The following is a 19,398-nucleotide window of genomic DNA, read 5'->3' on the forward strand; positions in this document are numbered from 1 at the left end:
ATGATTAGTAATGCTGAGGCCATCTATGTGTCTTTGGGAAAATGTCTATTCAGAGCTCTGCCTATTTTTTAATCAGAATGCTTTTTTTTTTTTTACTATTGAGTTGTAAGAGTTTTTAAATGTATTTTGGATATTAACCCCTTATTAAATACATGATTTGCAAATATTTCCTTCCACTCAGTAGGTTGTCTTTTCATTTTGTATGTTCTAAATACCAGTTTTTTGTAGGTAATATGAATTGCACATACCTTTTCATTCACAATCACTCTAAGAAATGTTTTCCCTTCAAGTCATTCCCTTTACCTTTCTCTACAGAAATCATTTTTGGTTTCTAAAATTATAGATTAGTCTTGGCTTGTTTTTCATTATCATTTAAGAAATCATGCAGTATTAGACTTTTAATTATAGCTTCTTTACTCAGCTTTATACTTATGTGATACAGTAATGGTTTTTGTTACATATTACAGTAGTTTGTTCATTTCATATCATCATGATATTCTTTTGGATGACTGTTATAACAATCTGTTTATCTTTTATTTTTGATCAACATTTGAGTTATTTCCAGGATGGGGCTATTTAAAATAATTTTACTCTGAACTTTCTTTGCATATCTTTTGGTAGAAGTGTGCATATTTTCTGGATGGTAGTGCTGTGTCACAGGATATATTCAAGTTCAGCTTTAATAAATACTACCAAAAAGTTGTCTGTGGTGGTTTCCAGTTTATACTTCTATCAGAATAAGTGCCTTTTGGGGTTCACAGTACTTCTTGAATATATGGCTTGATGACTTTGGTCAGTTATGGAACATTTGCCATTATCTCTTCAGCCAATGACTCCAAGTACCCCTTTGTTAATTCTTTTTACCAAGTCTCATATATCTCTTCATTCTCTTCTGTATGTTTTGCCTTTTTATCTCTCCGTACTTAGTTCAATATTTTCTTCTGGCCTGTCTTCCATTCCCATAATTCTCATTTACATTGTGTCTAATTGATATATTAAACTCATTCATTAAGTTCTTAATTTCATTTATTGTGTTTTTCCAGTTTCAAAATTTACATTTGATTATTTTATATATTGTAATTCTTCTTTAGGATCCTCTATCTTGTCATTGAAATTCTTTAATATGGTAATTATAGTTATCTTGAAATTCATGCTGCTAAGTCACTTCAGTCGTGTCCGACTCTGTGCGACCCCATAGACGGCAGCCCACCAGGCTCCCCCATCCCCGGGATTCTCCAGGCAAGAACACGAGTGGGTTGCCATTTCCTTCTCCAATGCATGAAAATGAAAAGTGAAAGGGAAGTGGCTCAGTCGTGTCCGACTCTAAGCAACCCCATGGACTGCAGCCTACCACGCTCCGCCGTCCATGGGATTTTCCAGGCAAGAGTACTGGAGTGGGGTGCCATTGCCTTCTCCCTGTCTACACTGACTTGACTTAAATTCTTTGCCTCCCTTACCTTGATGGACACTGACTTGATTTAAATTCTTTGCCTTCTTTACCTAGCTGATGCTGCTCTTTGCTATTTAAGACTTATCCCTGATTTTTCTCCATTCTCCTTGAAACTTGTGTGTTATAACCTATTCCTTGGTAGCCTCTCTGTCCATTCTAAATGTCTAATGAGAAATTCTCTTTAAAATTAATCTGGGCTTGAGACTTTGCTTGTGGTCCAGTGGTTAAAAATCTACCTGCCAATGCAGGGGACCAGGTTTGATCCCTGGTCTGAGAAGATCGATCCTACATGCCACGAGGCAGCTAAGCCTGTGCACCACGACTCCTGAGCCAGAGCTCTGGAGCCCGTGAGCTGCAGCGATTGAAGCCCATGAGCCCTAGAACCTGTGCTCTGCAACAGCAGCCACTACAATGAGGGGCTTGTGCACCACCACTAGAGAGTAGCCGCTGCTCGCCACATCTTAGAGAAAGCCCGTGCACAGCAATGAAGACCCAGTGCAGCCAAAAGTAAACAGATTTTTAAAATTAATAAGTAAGTAAAATAAAGTTGACCTGGACTAGTCATGGAAGAAAGCAGCCATGAGGCAACATGCTTTGTTTGTTGTTGTTGAAACTGCCTTTTAACCACATTTAAAACATAATCCAGAACTTTGCCTGTTGTTTGCAGGCCCCACATAATCTGGCTGTCCCTTGCCTCAGCTCTACCAGCAACATGCTTTTTATGCAGTGACTGTCTAACAGTATATTTCTCCTGCCTTACCTTCCTTTTCTCCCCACCCCAACCTTTTAAGAATTCTGCTAATGATTCCAGCATGAAAATTTCAGGTTAGAAAGGTAGGAATGTCATAAGGGAATCTGGGGAGAGTGTTAATGTCCATGAAGCACCCTTTATATGGTATCTTACTGCTGACGGTCTAGCTGATCCATGTGTTGTAAGGTATTTGCAGATTTAGGAAGGAAGGATCCTCAGGGTTGATAGAACCTAGATTTTCAGAGTTGCCACTAATAACAGTGTCTTCCTTTCTATATTACATCCTCCCGTTATAGGTGTTTATCCATTGCTATTAGAACTATTGGTCTTTTGCACAGACTACGACAAATACTTTGCCCTTCACCATCTTCCTTTTATGTTTACTTTGTCTTAAATATATCTTTTTTTTTTATTCCCCAGGCTGCCAGTACACCACTGAATCCTTTAAGTTTTCAGTGTGAATTTGTAAAGCTCAGAATTGACCTTCTACAAGCCTTCTCTCAACTTATCTGCACTTGTAATAGCCTCAAGACAAGCCCCCCACCTGCAATCGCCACAACTATTGCCATGACCTTAGGGAATGACCTTCAGCGGTGTGGTCGCATCTCCAATCAGGCATGTCTTAACTGTATTTTCAGTGCAGTTTTTATTTACACTTTAGAAGTTTTTGAGGTTAGTTGTGAGATCAAAAAAATTGTGAAATTTAGAAATCAGTGGTTTGACTCATAGGCAACAGCAGTGCTTATAAACTCATCTGTCTTGCAAAACACAAGCTATGAAAGCTTATTAAAATGACAGAATGATTGATGATACCTCACTCCATGCTATATATTTATATAAAGAGAAAGGACATACATTTTAAAGAAACTTTGGGATGTTCACAGCTATTATTTATTTTAGTAGAACTTTGAAGAAGCTAAAAATGCACTGGTTTTTGTTTCTGTACATGGTATGTAAATTATTATAATCTTAAGCCCATTTGTGGTTTCATTTGCCACCTTTGTTAATCCTCAACAGTTCATAAAACTGAGTGAACTGAAAATGAAAAAGAGTTGAAGCATTTTTTGCCTTTTTTAATTGAGGATTTTTCCTTAGGTTTCAGTGTTTGTGTTGTTTACACAATAATGATAGCATGTTTGTTTATTTATCATAATTGATATGTTTCCTTCTTTATAGATGAAGCTGTCCATGGAAGAATTCCGAAGCCTTGCTTCCCGATATGGGGATCTTTATCAGGCATCTTTTGATGCTGATTCGGCAACTCTGAGGAATGTAGAACTGTATCCTAAACTTGCCTGATATTTCTTGTTCATCGGAAGTATTCTTTTAAATGTAGAATAAATACTTCAGATATGCTTAACTAAAATATACATTAGATAACTAAAATATACATTAAATAACAGATTTACAATGTGAAAGTCACTCAGTCATGTCCGACTCTTCGCAACCCCATGGACTATACAGTCCATGGAATTCTTCAGGCCAGAATACTGGAGTGGGTGTCCGTTCCCTTCTCCAGGGGATCTTCCCAACCCAGGGATCAAACCCAGGTCTCCCGCTTTGCAGGTGGATTCTTTACTAGTTGAGCCACCAGGGAAGCCCACAAATTTACTGTAAGTAATGATTTTTTTTTTTGAAATCTAGTATGAACAGTATAATTATACTTTTCTTTTTCAACCAAGCTTTTTAAAAGGTGGTGACTCAATGGTGGGTGGTCTTTTTCCCTCTTGAGTATCCAAAACCAAGGTCTGATCAGTTTTGAGGTCTTTGTGCTCACTTGAGTTACAAAACATTTTTCCACCAGAGAGCCATTTTCTCTCTTGCCTCACCTTCTTTTCTTCGCAGCTAACAACCCTAGATCCCATCACCTTTATTAATGATATATTCAGTTGTTTCAGTCATCACTTTTGTTCCCTAAGCCATCTTTAGTTCCCCATATTTTTTTATTAGCAGCCTTAGATCCTTTTTGAAAAGGAAAGAGATAAATTGATTTTTAGTTGTGGGACCTATACATCAATAATTTATGACAATTTCCCTTACCCGATGGAAAACCTAATAAATGCTATGGACTCTCTCCCCTGAAAAATGCATATATGCACATACCCTCCCAGAGTTTGCATATCATTTCAGGAGGGTTAACAGATCCCTTGAGCCCCAGCCTAGGAATCTCCAGGGTAACCACTCTACAGACCCTTATTGTGGTGGTGGTTTTTAACTTTTATTGGTGAAACGCCTGTATCTAAGATAAAGAGCTTTTGTGAGTGAATCACAGAGCCTGTTGCTTGGGTTCCTCTTTCCAACATGAACCTCTGAAGCACCCTTCCTAGAACTATTACAGACAACATATATCCCTTAAAAGGAAAAAAAACAAAACTGCCACAGACTGTTTGAATTAGTAACATAGTTACCTTCACCAGGAATATGGTGATTTTCATCTTGCCTTATTTAATATTCAAATGTAAAGTCTGTAGGACATTTCTCTATTATCACGTATAACGTATAACCTTAACATAATTCAGACAGCAGCAGAGCTGTCTACTGATATCTCATGCAATTGAAGCCCTCATTTTGGACCCAGAATCAGCAAGGTATTTTTTTTTAAGGCTTTCATTTTTTATCTACAATTTATTTGGCTTTAAGGCCTTCATTGTAGTGTGCAGTGTCTTTGTTGCATCCTGTGGGATCTTTTGTTGTGGTGCCCGGACTCTCTGGTTGGGCATGCAGGCTCAGCAGTCATGGCCCCTGGGCATCTCTCGTGGCACGTGGACTCTGGAGCTTGCAGGCTCAGCAGTCGTGGCCCTTGGGCATCTCTCGTGGCACGTGGACTCTGGAGCTCGCAGGCTCAGCAGTCATGGCCCTTGGGCATCTCTCGTGGCACATGGACTCGAGCTTGCAGGCTCAGCGGTTGTGACGTGCAGGCTGAGTTGCTCTGCGGCAAGTGGAATCTTAGTTCCTCAACCAGGGATCGAACCCATGTCCCCTATTTCTCAGTATATTATCAGTGAAGCATTCTATTTTTTTAATTATTATTTTTTTACAAAAGGATGTCTATTATAATATTCATTCATTTATTTTTTGAACTTTAACTTTTTGTCTTGTATTGGGTCATAGCTGATGAACAATGTTGTGGTAGTTCCAGGTGAACAGCGAAGGGACTCAGCCATACATACACATGTATCCGTTCTCCCCTAAACCGCGCTTCCATCCAGGCTGGCACGTAACACTGAGTAGAATTCCATGTGCTGTGCAGTAGGTCTTTGTTGCTTATCCGTTTTGAAGACAGCAGTGTGTACATGACCTTCCCAAACTCCCTAACTATGCCTTCCCCCTGACCCCCGGCAACCATAAGTTTGTTTTCTAAGTCTGTGAGTCTCTTTCTGTTGTATAAGTTCATTTGTATCATTTCTTTTTAGATCCCACATATAATGGATGTCATATGATAATACTCCTTCTCTGTCTGACTTTCTTCACTCAGTGCGACACTCTTCAGGTCCATCCATGTTGCTGCAGGTGGCATTATTTCATTCTGTTTAACGGCTGAGTAGTATTCCATCGTACATATACCGCATCTTTATCCATTCTTCTGTCAATAGACATTTAGATTGTTTCCATGTCTTGGCTATTTAAACAAAGCATTTTAAATTTCTCTATCCTAAAGCATTGGCTTAACCATTTTTTTTCTAGGCAGTATCAAAATCCTGGCCTTCTGTTTTGAAGTCCTGTCTACTCTCAGACTAGGCCACTTGGCTGTTTTTTTTCCCACTTACCTGATTCATTCCAAACTTTTTAGAATACTGCGTGAGAGAAAATCTCCATGACCTTGAGGTCAGCAAGGACACAAATAGCAGTTACTATCAAGAAAAATATGTTTAATTGGATTTAAAAATTTAAACTTCTACTCTTTGAAAGATGCCACTAAGAAAATGAAAAGATAGGTTGCAGGGTGAAATTATTCTCAAACATATTCTGTCAAAGTTCTTGTGTTCAGAATATTAAGGAAACCATACAACTCAAGATAACCCAATTTTTAAGAATTGACAAGATTTTTTTTTTAGATTTTATTTATTTATTTAGCTGTGCTGGGTTCTCGTTGCTGCTCAGGCTTTTCTCTAGTTGGGGCAAGCGGGGGTCCTCTCTAGTTGTGGTGTGTGGGCTTCTCATTGAGGAGGCTCATCTTGTTGCAGAGCACAGGCTGTAGGGTGCTCGGGCTTCAGTAGTTGCGTCTCCTGGGCTTTAGAGCACAGGCTCAGTAATTGTGGGGCATGGGCTTAGTTGCTCCACGACCTGTGGGATCTTCCTGGATCAGGGATCGAAGCTGTGTTTCCTGCACTGGCAGGTGGATTCTTTAGCCCTGGGCCACCAGAAAAGCTCTTGACAAGAGATTTGAAGAGACACTTCAAAAAAGAAGACATATTAATGTCCAATAAGCACATGACAAGATGCTTAGTATCATTAAATATCAGGAAAATGCAAATTAAAATCACAGTGAGATAAACACCCACTAGAACAGCTGAAGTTAAAAAGCCCTCTAATGCCAAGTATTAATTAGTTGTAAGAGCTTGAATTCATACATTGTTGGGACTACAAAATGATTCAGCCACTTTGAAAACTGTTTGGCAGTTACCATATGACCACCAGTTCTATGCCTGCTTACTTAAGAGAAAAACATTTTTACAGAGACCTATACACAAATTTTCTTAGCAGCTTTATTTATAACAACAAAAATTGGAAGGAGCCAAATATGTCAAGAGACGAGTGAGCAAATAAATTGTAGTATATCCATACAGTGGAATATTTAGTCACTTCACTCAGTCACGTCCAACTCTTTGCAACCCCATGTACTGCAGCACGCCAGGCCTCCCTGTCCATCACCAACTCCCAGAGCTTGCTCAGACTTAACGTCCATTGAGTTGGTGATGCCTTCCAACCATCTCATCCTCTGTCGTCCCCTTCTCCTGCTACCCTCAGTCTTTCCCAGAATCAGGGTCTTTTCCAATGAGTCAGTTCTTTGCATCAGGTGGACAAAGTATTGGAGTTTCAGCTTTAGCATCAGTCCTTCCAATGAATACCCAGGACTGATCTCCTTTAGGATGGACTGGTTGGATCTCCTTGCAGTCCAAGGGACTCTCAAGAGTCTTCTCCAACACCACAGTTCAAAAGCATCAATTCTTTGGCACTCAGCTTTCTTTATAGTCAAACTCTCACATCCATACATGACTGGAAGAACCATAGCCTTGACTAGACAGATCTTTGTCAGCAAAGTAATGTCTCTGCTTTTTAACGTGCTATCTGGGTTGGTCATAGCTTTTCTTCAAAGGAGCAAGCATCTTTTAATTTCATGGCTGCAGTCACCATCTGCAGTGGTTATTGGGGTTCTGACTAGGAAAGGTGCATTTTTGTGATTTTGTAACATATCTTAGTAAAATTTATTTTTAATTAAAGGAACACTCCTTTTGTATTGAAGGTAGAACAATGGATTCTGGTTTTTTACCCTTTTATTAGGTCACTTTGTCAAAGACCTTAAAATCATCACGCTTTGTTGTGTGGTGTAGTTTTCCTTAAAGTTCACCATATAAATGAGGTTTGGTTCTTGTCTTAATGCAACTTAAGAGGTAGTACAGAGTAGGGAACAAAGCTTAGGAGCCAGCCAGATACTCATGCGCTTACAGCTAGGAGTGAGTAAATCCCTTATGACTCACTCCTAGCTGTATGAATATAGACATGTGATTTCATCTCCCTGAGCCTGTTACACATAAACTGTAGGTAAGTAATGATGCCTGTCTCTTAAGAGTGGTTGTGCTGGTGAAGTGAAAAACCTCTATAAAGTACCGAGCTGAAGCACCTTGCGCATAGTAGGCATTAAAAGGGTAATAAGGGAGTGATAAGAGAAGTATTAACACAACATAGTTACCTGTATTGCATTTTCTAATAGCCCTGTTGAAGTTTAGTTAGAATGCAGTTTTGCCACCTCTTTCCATTTAGAAATACTTCGAAAAATATCTCTGGGTTTGGGGCAGTAGAGAGAAAATTGAAGAAATCTGGATAAAACTTTTTCCAGCGTGTTCCATATGGTAGCTCTCTGCTGACCATTCTTGAGCATTTCACCTGCTTGCTTTGGATTCATGCCCTTTCCCCGCTGTGAATACCCTCCACACTTTTCATCTCTTCACATCTTATCCTTGCTACTTGTGTAGTGATTTGTCCAAGATTGATGTCTTCTATGACATTCCTCAACTCCTTCCATAATCTGATGACGTGCATATCTTTATTGCTGATTTGGCCCTTGTCTGCTGGCTTTATTGATAGTTACCTTTTCAGATATCTTTTGTCTGTTTCACCTCATGGCAGGAACAATTTTTAATTAAACATTTTTCATCTAGCTAACAACCAAAGTGATTAAGACTTGTATAATTTGAAATCAGGTCTGGATTTGCATTCCAGCTTGTCACTTATTGTGACTGAAGGCAAATTACTTCACGTCTCCAAGCCTCAGTTTTCTCATCTGTGAAATGAAAATAACAGTGTCTACTTCGTTATTTTAAAGATTAAATGAGTGTGTGGAAAGTACCTGACACATTTTGACATTAAATTACTGTTTTCGTTGATTCATTGATACTGATTTTTGACTTCAGTTTCCAGGAATATGGGTCTACAGGAGCAGCCCATGCTGATAGTGAATATGAGAGAAGAATGATGTCTGTATATAATCATGTCCTGGAGGAGGTGGAATCGCTCAATCGGAAATACACCCCTGTTTCTTACATGGCAAGTCGCATTGGTTTCATTGAGGTTTTATTATGTGGAAGTGAGTTTTTGTCTGTCTCTGGCGCTTACTGTGTTGTGACTTCAGCACGTTAACCTCTCTGCCTGTTTTGTAACAGGGTTAGTACAGTACTTGCGGCATGGTAGTTGTGAGGATGGTAATCTGTGAAAGCTGCTACTTAACACATCTGTAGTGGCCACGTAGTCACACAAACATGTCAAATCTGCTCTACCAGAACGCAGATGAAACTATTTTTCCCCCTTTTTAAACTGTTTAACTGAGATTGCAGTTGTTCTCAACCTTGGCTACACTCTAGAATCACTTTGGAAGCTTTTTAAAAAATACATCAATATCCAGGCCCCACCACAAACCAGTTATCTTTGAATCTCTGCGAGGCCCAGACATTAGTATTTGTAAAAGCTCCCAGGTGATTCTATCATGACACAAGGGTTAAAAACCACTGGTCAATTAAAACAGAAAGAACTGGGCTTATTATCTGACTGTCAGTAAATCAGTTCCTGCCAGGCGATGCCAGTGCTGTCCTTTAGTACACCTGGCCACTTAGCCTGCTGAATCTCTGGTGCCTTTGGTTCTGTTGAGCACCTGCTCTTTATCCCCTGACTTTGCAATCACAGAAGGCACTTGACACTCTTACCCAGATTTCCTCCTCCCTGTCTGGCCATTTCTCCAATGTCATATTCAACTCAGGTTCCTATAAAAAAAATAGACATAGTACCTTAAGCAATGGCCATTTTCTCAGAGTTCTGCAGGCTGAGAAGTCCAGAATCAGGGTGCCAACCAGCTTGTTTCGTGGTAGGGCTCTCTTGCTAGCCTGCCAGCTGCTTTCTTGCTGTGTCCTTAGGAATTGGAGGGAGAGGAGGCTCTGATGTCTTTTTCTCTTCTCCCGTCACGGGGACCCCACCCTCATGTCCTCATCGAAACTTAATGACTTCCCAAAGGCCCACCCTCAAATATCAGCACATTGGGAGTTAGGGCTTCAGCATGTGGGTCTGGACCCAGCAGCACATTCAGCCTGCAGCACCGCCTTTGAAATTCACACCCTGGAGGCGTCCCTTGTGCTGCCCACACCCTTGCGCTGCCCACACACTGGGTGCTGATTCCCTGTAGCTCTCTTCTGTCTCCTGCTCTCCTCATTCTGAACTCGTCATTCATCAAGTGTTTTAGAAAAAATTGACAGGATGTGTCATTAAAGAGTCAGATTAGATATCAAGGTTAGAGACTCTGCTTTACACACTGCTTTCCACGTTAGATTGTCAGTATGTATGTGCTGAATTGAAATGACATAGGTAGCTGTTTGATACTGAAATTGGTTGCTAAGGACGGTTGTAAAGATAATCTTTGTAGGAAATAGACATATTTGTGTGAGACATTGGTTAAAATATTTTCGTATTTCCTCTAAGCTCCACCCTAAGAAGTTAAATAAATGCCACACAGTAACTTGAGTTTGATACATTTGAACCCACTGAATATAATGGAAGAAATGGGAATTTTCTGCTCAGTAGGTGTGCAATGTAAGAGAAGACCCCTTGGGTCAAGTTCTACTGCTGCCAATCAGCAGATCATGATTTGAGGCAGATTTCTAATATCCTTTTCTGTGATATGGAAAAATATCTACCTCATAGAGTTTTTGTGAAGTTTAAGTGAGATAATGCCTAATGCCTATCACATTGTCTGGCCCAGCATAAAAGGAGTGGTTACTAAATCTTGATTCCCTTTCCAAATTGTCTTTTATAGATTTGGTACTTTCTGAACCCAAAATTCAGTTCAACAAGTATTTATTGAATCCTAGGAATAGAAAAATGACAAAGAGGATCTTCCCTCAAGTTGTCCATAGTCTGATAAGAAAGAAAGATTCTGTAAGCAAATACAGTTCCTGTGCAGTGATGGAGCTCTGTGCAGAGTAGAGCTGCGGCACAAAAAGGAGAGTAATTCACGCTGAAGGGTGGGGAAAGCAGGTGAGGTGCGAGCCAGAGAGAAGATGAGCTTGCATGTGGGTTTTCCAGGCAGGTACGGAAGTGTGGAGAATGCGAGGCAGAAGACGGTATGTTCTAAAGCAGAGGCAGAAAATAGCATGATGTCTCCTGGGAACAGTGTGTTACTGCTGCAGTATAATGCCCAGGCTCGGGACTAGAGAGGTGGTGGGCAGAGGCCAGATGACAAAAGGCTCTGAACACAGTCTTCAGGAGTTTGGACCTTATCCCCTAGGCAGTGGGGGCCCTCTTTAGGAATTTTACATGGGGGTGGGAGAGAAGTGGTTAAGCTAAGACTGTACATTATGGCTCTGTAGAAACAGAACAGGTCGTGGCCTGGAGGGCAGGGAATTAGAAGAGTGGTTACAAGACTCCTGCAGTTATCCAAAGTAAGGGCCACACGGATAAAATGGGAGGAAGAATGAGAAGAACAGATACATAAAGAGTGTTCAGGTGTAATATTTTCAAGGCTTGGTTTTGTTTTGTTTACTTTAAATCAGATGTGAGAGGATGCAGACATGACCTCTGTGTTTCCAGCTTAGAAGACCCTGTGCACAAGTGGTTGATACTTTACTGAGACAGAATACAGAGGGACAGTGGGAGAGGTGAAGGTTTTGTTTGTAAACCTGTCAAACCTAGACAGTTGGATAATAGGTCTGGTGTCAGAAGGAGATAGACTGCGATGCATGGAAGTTGTCATGACATAGAGATTTTTCATGTCCTGGGAGTGAAGAAAATTGCCTGTGAAGAACAAGTGGACCGAGAAGACAAAAGGACTGACGTGTCAACACTGAAGGAACAAGCAAAGGAAGAGAATCTTAGGGCAGAAGATGGGAGAAGGGAGCAGGCAGAAACAGTGAGGGCAGGGGCCGTGAAGGGGCATTTCATGGAAGAGGACCATTGTCAGGTGCCGCAGAAATGTCAGAAAAATCCAAAGGCTGAAAAGTATTGGGTTTGCAATGAAGAGAGTATTGGAGATGGACTAGTCCTCCTAGCAGGTTACTAACCATGCCGTGTGGTTATCATACCATGGGATATGAGATGTGATTTCACATCTCCAGACTGGCACGTTGACAGTTACCTGCAACTACATACCTCTGGGGTGGGCCCAGGGGCTGTAAATCTCTGACCTCAGCAGGAGTGATTGACAGATGTATGAGTTCCTAAGTGTTATCTCTGGTAACCTGCTTGGTGTGTACTTTCGTAATAATCATGAACATTTGAAGTTTTAAACTTCCTCCTGAAAGTAACTATTCATTGATGAAATTTGGAAATTTATTTTCACTTCATTTTCCTTTTTTTTTCCCCCCAGCATACAGCATGCCTCTGCAATGCCATCATCTCTTTGCTGAAAGTTCCTCTTTCATTTCAGAGATATTTTTTCCAGAAACTTCAGTCTACCAGCATCAAGGTAATATAGGATGAACACTCAGGTTTAATGTAGTTTAATACTTTCTTCTGAAGATGACAGGGAGCAGAACTCTGTTTCGGGATCTTACCTTTGGTTTAGATAAAACTTACACTCTTCAGTTGTAAGCCTTTCCTTCATCAACTGATTTAGGAGTTAAACCTTCTCTCCTTTCTTACCTGACAGCAGCCAATGCAGTGTGATAGGCATTTGGGTACCTGAAGTTCTGACCTGTCTTCAAGAATGATTTGAGTGGTATTCATCATAGTAGCCCACAAGGATCTTGAGCTGAATCCATGTCTAATCAGCCTGTTCAGACCCAACTTAGAATGAATCAGGTCCAGTGAAACATTACCAGCCCTACCTCCAGAGCATTTTTTTCTGTGAATAACAAGTTTTGAGGAGCTGGTCAGTGAGTAAGCCACTCAAAATTTAAAAGCTGTTTTGATTCAAAGAATGAAATTGTTGGGAAAGAGGGGAATTGTCACTTTGAAGAGATTCCCTGGATTATCCGTATCAGTAAATGTCTTCAGCGTACTTTTGGATCCATTTGAATGTTTTTGACTGCACATGATAGAACATTCCATTTCAGAATGACATGAATAATAAGGAAAATTGATTATCTAGATAAGAAGTCCTAAAGGCACCATGTCTCCAGGGTTGATTAGTTTAATGGCTCAACAACATTATCAAAAAGATCCAATTTCTTCCCTCATTTTATTTAAGTAAGATTTGAGCTTTCTATAATTAAAGTGTATTTAGGATTCTTAATATGTTTTTGAAAGAAAAACTAGTGAGGTTAAAAATGTCTTTGGCTTAAAAAAAATTTCATTGGAAATTGACTTTTTTTTTTTTTGGAAATTGACTTTTATACCATGGTGACTTGGTGGTGTATGTAATCCTAGAATTTTGGAGTCATTTGCATTTGCATTTAGTCTATTTAAAATTACCTAAGGCCAAAGAGACAGCAACTGGACATGAAAATTTCCATAGTGCATTTCCCTGCTGGAGTTGGTTCATTGTCAAAGAAGTGCCCCACCTCATAAATTGGGAGAGAGAGAAGGGCCCTTACTGTTCTCTAATCCTCTGTTCCCCTCTGTTGGGGGTAAATTCAAATAAACAAAAATTGGTATTTTAAAAGAGGCGCTGGGGATAAGGAACCGTAGACTTTAAAGGTACAACTGTCTGGTCGTCCCAGCAGTCAGGTCATTAAAGGGGGATGTGTGTCTCTGTGTGCAAATACCATTTTAATCTGTGATCAGCGAATGGCACAGGTGTGTTTGTTGGAAGGAAGCTTGCTTTCGGTTGTGAGCATTCATTTTGGTGTTGGCTTTCCAGCTTGCCCTGTCACCGTCCCCCCGGAACCCTGCAGAGCCCATCGCGGTCCAGAATAACCAGCAGCTGGCACTGAAGGTAGAGGGGGTCGTCCAGCATGGGTCTAAACCCGGACTCTTCCGCAGAATTCAGTCCGTCTGTCTGAACGTGTCCTCCACACTGCAGAGTAAATCCGGGCAGGACTACAAGGTAATGTAGAAAAGAGGCAGAGCTGTGATGCAGGTTTTATCAACTCACTGATGGAAGTTTTCCATGGTTAAGCAGACAGTACTTCACCTTCCAAAGGACACAGATGGACATAAGTTAAAAGCACGTATTGTGGTGTGAGGGAGCTAATCAGCAACACTTCTCTTTTCCCTGCATGAACCAGTTGACAGACAAAGCATCCAGGCAGTGGAGTGTCACCCCTGTTAGAGCTGGAGGAAGCTAACTCAGTTCCTGGCAGCAAGGACTGCCTAGCCTTGTAGCTCTGAATTGCGTTCTCCCACCAGCCTCCACCACTGGAGAAGGCAATGGCACCCCACTCCAGTACTCTTGCCTGGAAAATCCCATGGACGGAGGAGCCTGGTGGGCTGCTGTCTATGGGGTCGCACAGAGTCGGACACGACTGAGCGAGTTCACTTTCACTTTCACTTCACCAGCCTCCACCAGTACATACAAGAGCCTGCCCCGTGAAACTAGGAGGAGCAGTACCCTGAAGCCCAAAGGAGAAGGGAGGGAGAAGGTGCTTAGCACCCCAAGTCCAGCCCCCACCCCACAACCTACCAATCGGTAGCATTCACCTTCTCCCCTAGACACAGGTACTGTTCATCTAATGAAAGGTCCCTCCACATGGAGGGAAGCATCAGGAGTGGGGAATAACTTCTCCCTAACCCTTTGACCCCAAAAGAACACATCTGTTTATTTTTCCTTTAAGTAAATGGTAGCATGTTCAAAAAAAAAAAATTACTATATTGATATGCAATGATCAGATGAAGTAAAACCTCTTGTTAAGGATTTAGACTTAGGAATGTGCTGCTTTGAGAAATCATGAGGTAGATTAGCCAAAATCATGCTTACTTTGTTAGTCAAAGCTGAGATTCTGAATCTGTGCCCATGAGACACCAACGTTCCAAATGTAAAATGTTCTGTCTTTATAGACATCTCTTGCCAGTTGCTTGGAGATTTGTTCATCCTAAGTGGAACAAGGAAACAAGTGCGCAGTTGTGTGAACAGAGTTGTTTAAATGCCCAAATGGGTTTATTTGTCGGCGTCCGTGAGCTCAGGTCCAGAGCAAGGCAAATGGGGTATCAGTAAAGATGTAAAATAACAGCCACAGGAAGGTCTGGTGTAAGCCATCACTGCTTGCCTTACTTTGGTGACTCTCTCTCTGGGGGCTCTGTGCCCACCCTGAGAAGGCTCCGTCTTCATTCCCTCTCTCTCTTTTGACTTCCATGGCATAAAACGCAGCACCTTATGTGGCCACTCAGTAGATGTGTGGAGAATAAGGAAAAAATCATTTATTGTGTTTTTAGTACAATTTTCTTATGTTGCAGTGATCTCTGTTGTTACTCACAGAAGATCATAATGAGAATTTACATAGTTAGCTTATCCTTGTTTGCAGCTCTTTGCTCATTTTGAGTTTGAAAGAACAGTGGTGATTTCTGTTTTTCAAAAAACATACATTTAAATCGAGGTCTTTTCATTGTTGACTTTCCTCTCAAGAGACATTGCTGAAAGCCAAGAAGCTGATGTTAACAAGCCAGGTGGTACATGATTGCCTTATAATGTTACTTGTAGTGAGGTTGCAGCTTAAAATGCATCATCCATTTAGAGGGATCAGGTTGCCTCCTAGGCCTATTTCTGGTCCTTTTAAGGAAGTTCTTGTTTGGTGGACATATTCTTTAGGGAAATAAACATCCTACAGAATTTGAATGTGCAAATAAAAAACAAAAAAGGACTTACAGATAACTCTAAGATCTTGAATTGGTTGTCAACTTCATTTCATTAATGTAACATCAGTGTCTTTGGAAAACTGACCTCGTGATAACTGCCTGCAGAGACCCAAAGCTTCAGGGCACGTTTATATAATTAATCATACAACAAAAACATAGAGAAATCAGGTCAAATATTCATTCTGATTACCTCTATATGCATTCTCAGAATTAGTGTCACTCTTGACGTACTTCGTCTTGGGTACAGATAAGGGTACATCCACAGGTGTTATTCTGTTCTGTGAAGGACAGAGGTTTGAATATCTAGCTAAATAAGTGAACCAATGTGTTCATAATATAGTAATCAATATGTTTCATAATATATTATACTGATAGTCTGAACAAGACACTGATTTGTTGGGACTTCCCTAGGAGTCCAGTGGTTAAGATTTCACCTTCTAAAGCAGGGGGTGCAGGTTCGATCCCTAGTCAGGAAGCTAAGATCTCACATATCTTAGGGCCAAAAACCCAAAACATAGAACAGAAGCAATATTGTAACAAATTAAAGACTTTAAAAATGGTCCACACCAAAAAAGAAAAAATCTTGAAAAAAAAAAACAGTCAATTTGTTAAAGGAGGAATCACTACTAGCTAGGATTTGGAGAAACTATATATTTACTCAGCATTATGTTGTTCTTCTGTCTTCTAGATTTTAAACTCCCTGAAAAAGATGTTTGCATCCTCTTTCTTTAGAATATCTCTTCACAGGGTAAAGAAAGATGGAAATTGGGTTGGGGTTAATCTAGCAAGTGTATGGGGAAGAGAACTTTCTCTTTTATCCTCAGGGTCTCCAGCTGGGCCTAAGATTGAATTGACATGAAGGCAGATTAACAGGAGAAAAGCACGCCAGTTTTATTAGCATTTTACATATATGTGGGCGTCTTCACAGAAGAATGAAGACCAAAGAAGTGACCAGGACAGAAAACTTAAATGCCTTTTTTTAGACACAAACAAAATATTCTTGACAAAATGACAAGACAGAGGGGTTTGGGGCTAGAGGCAGTAAGTCAAGGAGACTGTAAGGCAGGGAGATGTCTTGGGACAGTGCGGGGAGACCGTGGAAGGTGAGGGTTCTCTTCAGAGGCTGGTTTGTGCAGCTCCGTTTCAGTGATTCCCAGGCTCTGCTGCTAAGGATGGTCTTCTGTTCCCCGTGCAGGGAGGTTCCCTTTCTCATGGAGAATTTGACGTGTGTTTTAGGTTAAAGAAAGGAGTGTGTGGGGCAGGTCAGAAAGCCCTTTCTGTATCTGTTGTTTTTCAGGTACCCTTAACTGCCTCAGCAGCCTACTTGGGGTGGCATGTTCTGAACCCCGTCACAAAACAGACGGCCAGCGTGAGAAGGTAGAACGTGAGAAGGTAGAGCGTAAGAAGGTAGAGAGTGAGAAGGTAGAGGCAGAGGCAGCCCCTTCTGCTCAAGGACAGGGAGGAGGCATTGTCGCCTGATGATGGAGCGTGGAGGCCCTGGAGTCAGCCTGCCGGGGTTCAGATGCCTGCTGCCCCGCTCGTTAGCTGTGTGACCTTGGAGAAGTTACTCAACCTCCCTGCCTCAGTTTCCTCATTCATGAAGCATGGATCGTATTAATACCTTCCTCTTGGTTGTTTGCAAGGGTTAAACAGTGCTCTCTTATCACCAGGGCTGGCTCACAGCATGCCCCTCTATGCGTGTCAGCTGTTGCTCTCATTTAACAATGTTTTCATTCCAGATACCCATTGACAATATGACCAATGAGATGGAGCAGCGGGTTGAGCCTCATAACGATTACTTCAGTACTCAGTTTCTGCTGAACTTCGCCATTCTTGGCACGCACAACATCACGGTGGAATCTTCTGTGAAAGACGCCAACGGTATCGTGTGGAAGACTGGTCCCCGCACTACCATATTTGTGAAGTCCCTGGAGGACCCTTACTCCCAGCAGATTCGCCTACAGCAGCAGCAGGCCCAGCAGCCGCTACAACAGCAACAGCAGCGAAATGCCTACACGCGGTTTTAGCCACGCAGCCGACGCACTGCAGACTTCCCAGGGACGGATCAGTTGGGCGAAGATAATTTGCTTTTTCTTATGGATTAAGATATGAACGTTGGAATGCGGAATCCATTTATTCATCGGTTTCTGTAATGTAACATTCTTGGGGAAAAAATTTTTTTTTTCCTTAAAAATTTAGTTTGAGAAATAATTGGGGTCCTAACCAGAAAGATTTTTATTTTTTCCTGACTTCTTCTCCCACCAAGCCCTTCATCTCATCTTTAACACTTTTGTTGTTTTGCTGTGATTGCTTTTATTGTGGCTGAGCCTTTTCTTTTTCTTTCAGGAAAAGTCACATATTGGGATCGTTGAATTACTAAATTTGACTGCTTTTCTACCAAAACATATCACTTGCTGCCTGACATAGACCTCTAATTCTGAGCTGGGCCTTGGGAAATCCTAGTTCTGATCAGTAGGTGCTGGGTTTACTCAGGGTGTAGAAACAGAGCCCTCCCATAGTTGGTTGGAGTTGAAAGTGTCCCCTGAAACATCTGGTCTTGTGGGTTCTGGGCATGACCAGTCTGGCAGAATTGAAATATCCTGCCGTATTATTTCAACTATTTACCTATCTTTTCCCTGCTAAAGCAATTTTAATTTATTGTTTTAGCATTTAATTGACCCAAACAGCAGCTAACAATTAGATAGAAAGATTGGAAATTAATAATTTGTTTTTTCTAATATGTGTGTGATTATATATACTACAGACTTTTTGTTTATTTCTTAGAGTGAAAAAATCACCCACATTTAGTATCTTAATATTTTAAGTTAGGCGGGCAGATCCTTTCCTTTGATTGGTTAAGTTCTTCTTGGCAAGTTAGGTAATGCTAGACTTGATTGTCTAGAAACTGCAGTCTCTTTATAATACAACCTCAGTGACTTGGAATGCTCAGGGAATAGATGTTTTCTGGTTAGGCCAGAAAACCCCTTTTTTTTTCTGTTTCAATACTGGTTGAAAACCATTATGAAAGTAATAATAATAGACTTTCTTGTCTGAGCACAGTGTCCTAGATGTCATTTAACTGTTCCTTCCTGATTTGGGATCACTCAGTGCTTTGGGATCATGATTTCTAGACATCAGGGATCACAAGATCGCAGACACCGCTGATATGGGCACTTGGGCCAGAAGCTGCTCCCAAGATGAAGCGCAGGGCACATTCCTGGAAGTTTTCTTTTAAAATAAATCTCTCAAATTTCTTTGCTCATCTTGCCTTTTTCTCTTTAAGGTTGATGTTGGCTTAAAGGAGGGGTAGAGTTTAAAGGAAAGAATGAATTTACGGGATTTGTGTGTATGTGTGATGTGATGGGGGGTGGGGGGCGGTGCGCACGGAGCTGGTGAAACTGATTGGCAGGTAACTCGGGTCCCTCTAAGATCTCTTGGCTTCAGGAGCGGTTGTCCCAGCACAGCACTTCTGCCAGTGGCCTGGGCGTTGTCATAAAATGTGTGTAAATCCACCGTGTCCGCTGTACCTGACGTGCTTCAGATGCAGCCCCGATGTACGCAGTGCACCGGTGTGATAGTGCCTCGGAATGCACGCCTGGAGACTTGCCGGAAGAGAATGGGGGTGGGCGCAGACCGCTCGGCCGTCTACCTGGTGTGGTGGAGCCTGGGTTCCCCTGTGAGCGCTGGTGAGTGAGCCCAGTGGCCTGGGCAAGTCATGTCATTTCCCTAGACTTCAGTGTCCTTGTCTGTAAAATGACTGGATTAG

At 41.3% G+C, this 19,398-nt stretch overlaps 1 protein-coding gene across 1 annotated transcript in view; it reads left to right on the forward strand.

The window, feature by feature from the left end:
- The window catches only part of INTS7 (integrator complex subunit 7), an 83,419-nt gene extending 64,533 nt beyond the window's left edge, over window positions 1-18,886 (forward strand). Inside the window, exons 14-20 of the mRNA XM_019976615.2 lie at window positions 2,622-2,816; window positions 3,378-3,481; window positions 4,721-4,789; window positions 8,834-8,966; window positions 12,268-12,366; window positions 13,702-13,887; window positions 17,372-18,886. Coding sequence (XP_019832174.2) covers window positions 2,622-2,816; window positions 3,378-3,481; window positions 4,721-4,789; window positions 8,834-8,966; window positions 12,268-12,366; window positions 13,702-13,887; window positions 17,372-17,659 — 1,074 coding nt within the window. The 3' untranslated portion in view covers window positions 17,660-18,886. The remainder of the gene's footprint in view (window positions 1-2,621; window positions 2,817-3,377; window positions 3,482-4,720; window positions 4,790-8,833; window positions 8,967-12,267; window positions 12,367-13,701; window positions 13,888-17,371) is intronic.
- Window positions 18,887-19,398: the final 512 nt, after the last annotated feature.

This window comes from Bos indicus, chromosome 16 (genome assembly GCF_029378745.1).
Source record: "Bos indicus isolate NIAB-ARS_2022 breed Sahiwal x Tharparkar chromosome 16, NIAB-ARS_B.indTharparkar_mat_pri_1.0, whole genome shotgun sequence".
In the NCBI taxonomy this organism is placed as follows: domain Eukaryota; kingdom Metazoa; phylum Chordata; class Mammalia; order Artiodactyla; family Bovidae; genus Bos; species Bos indicus.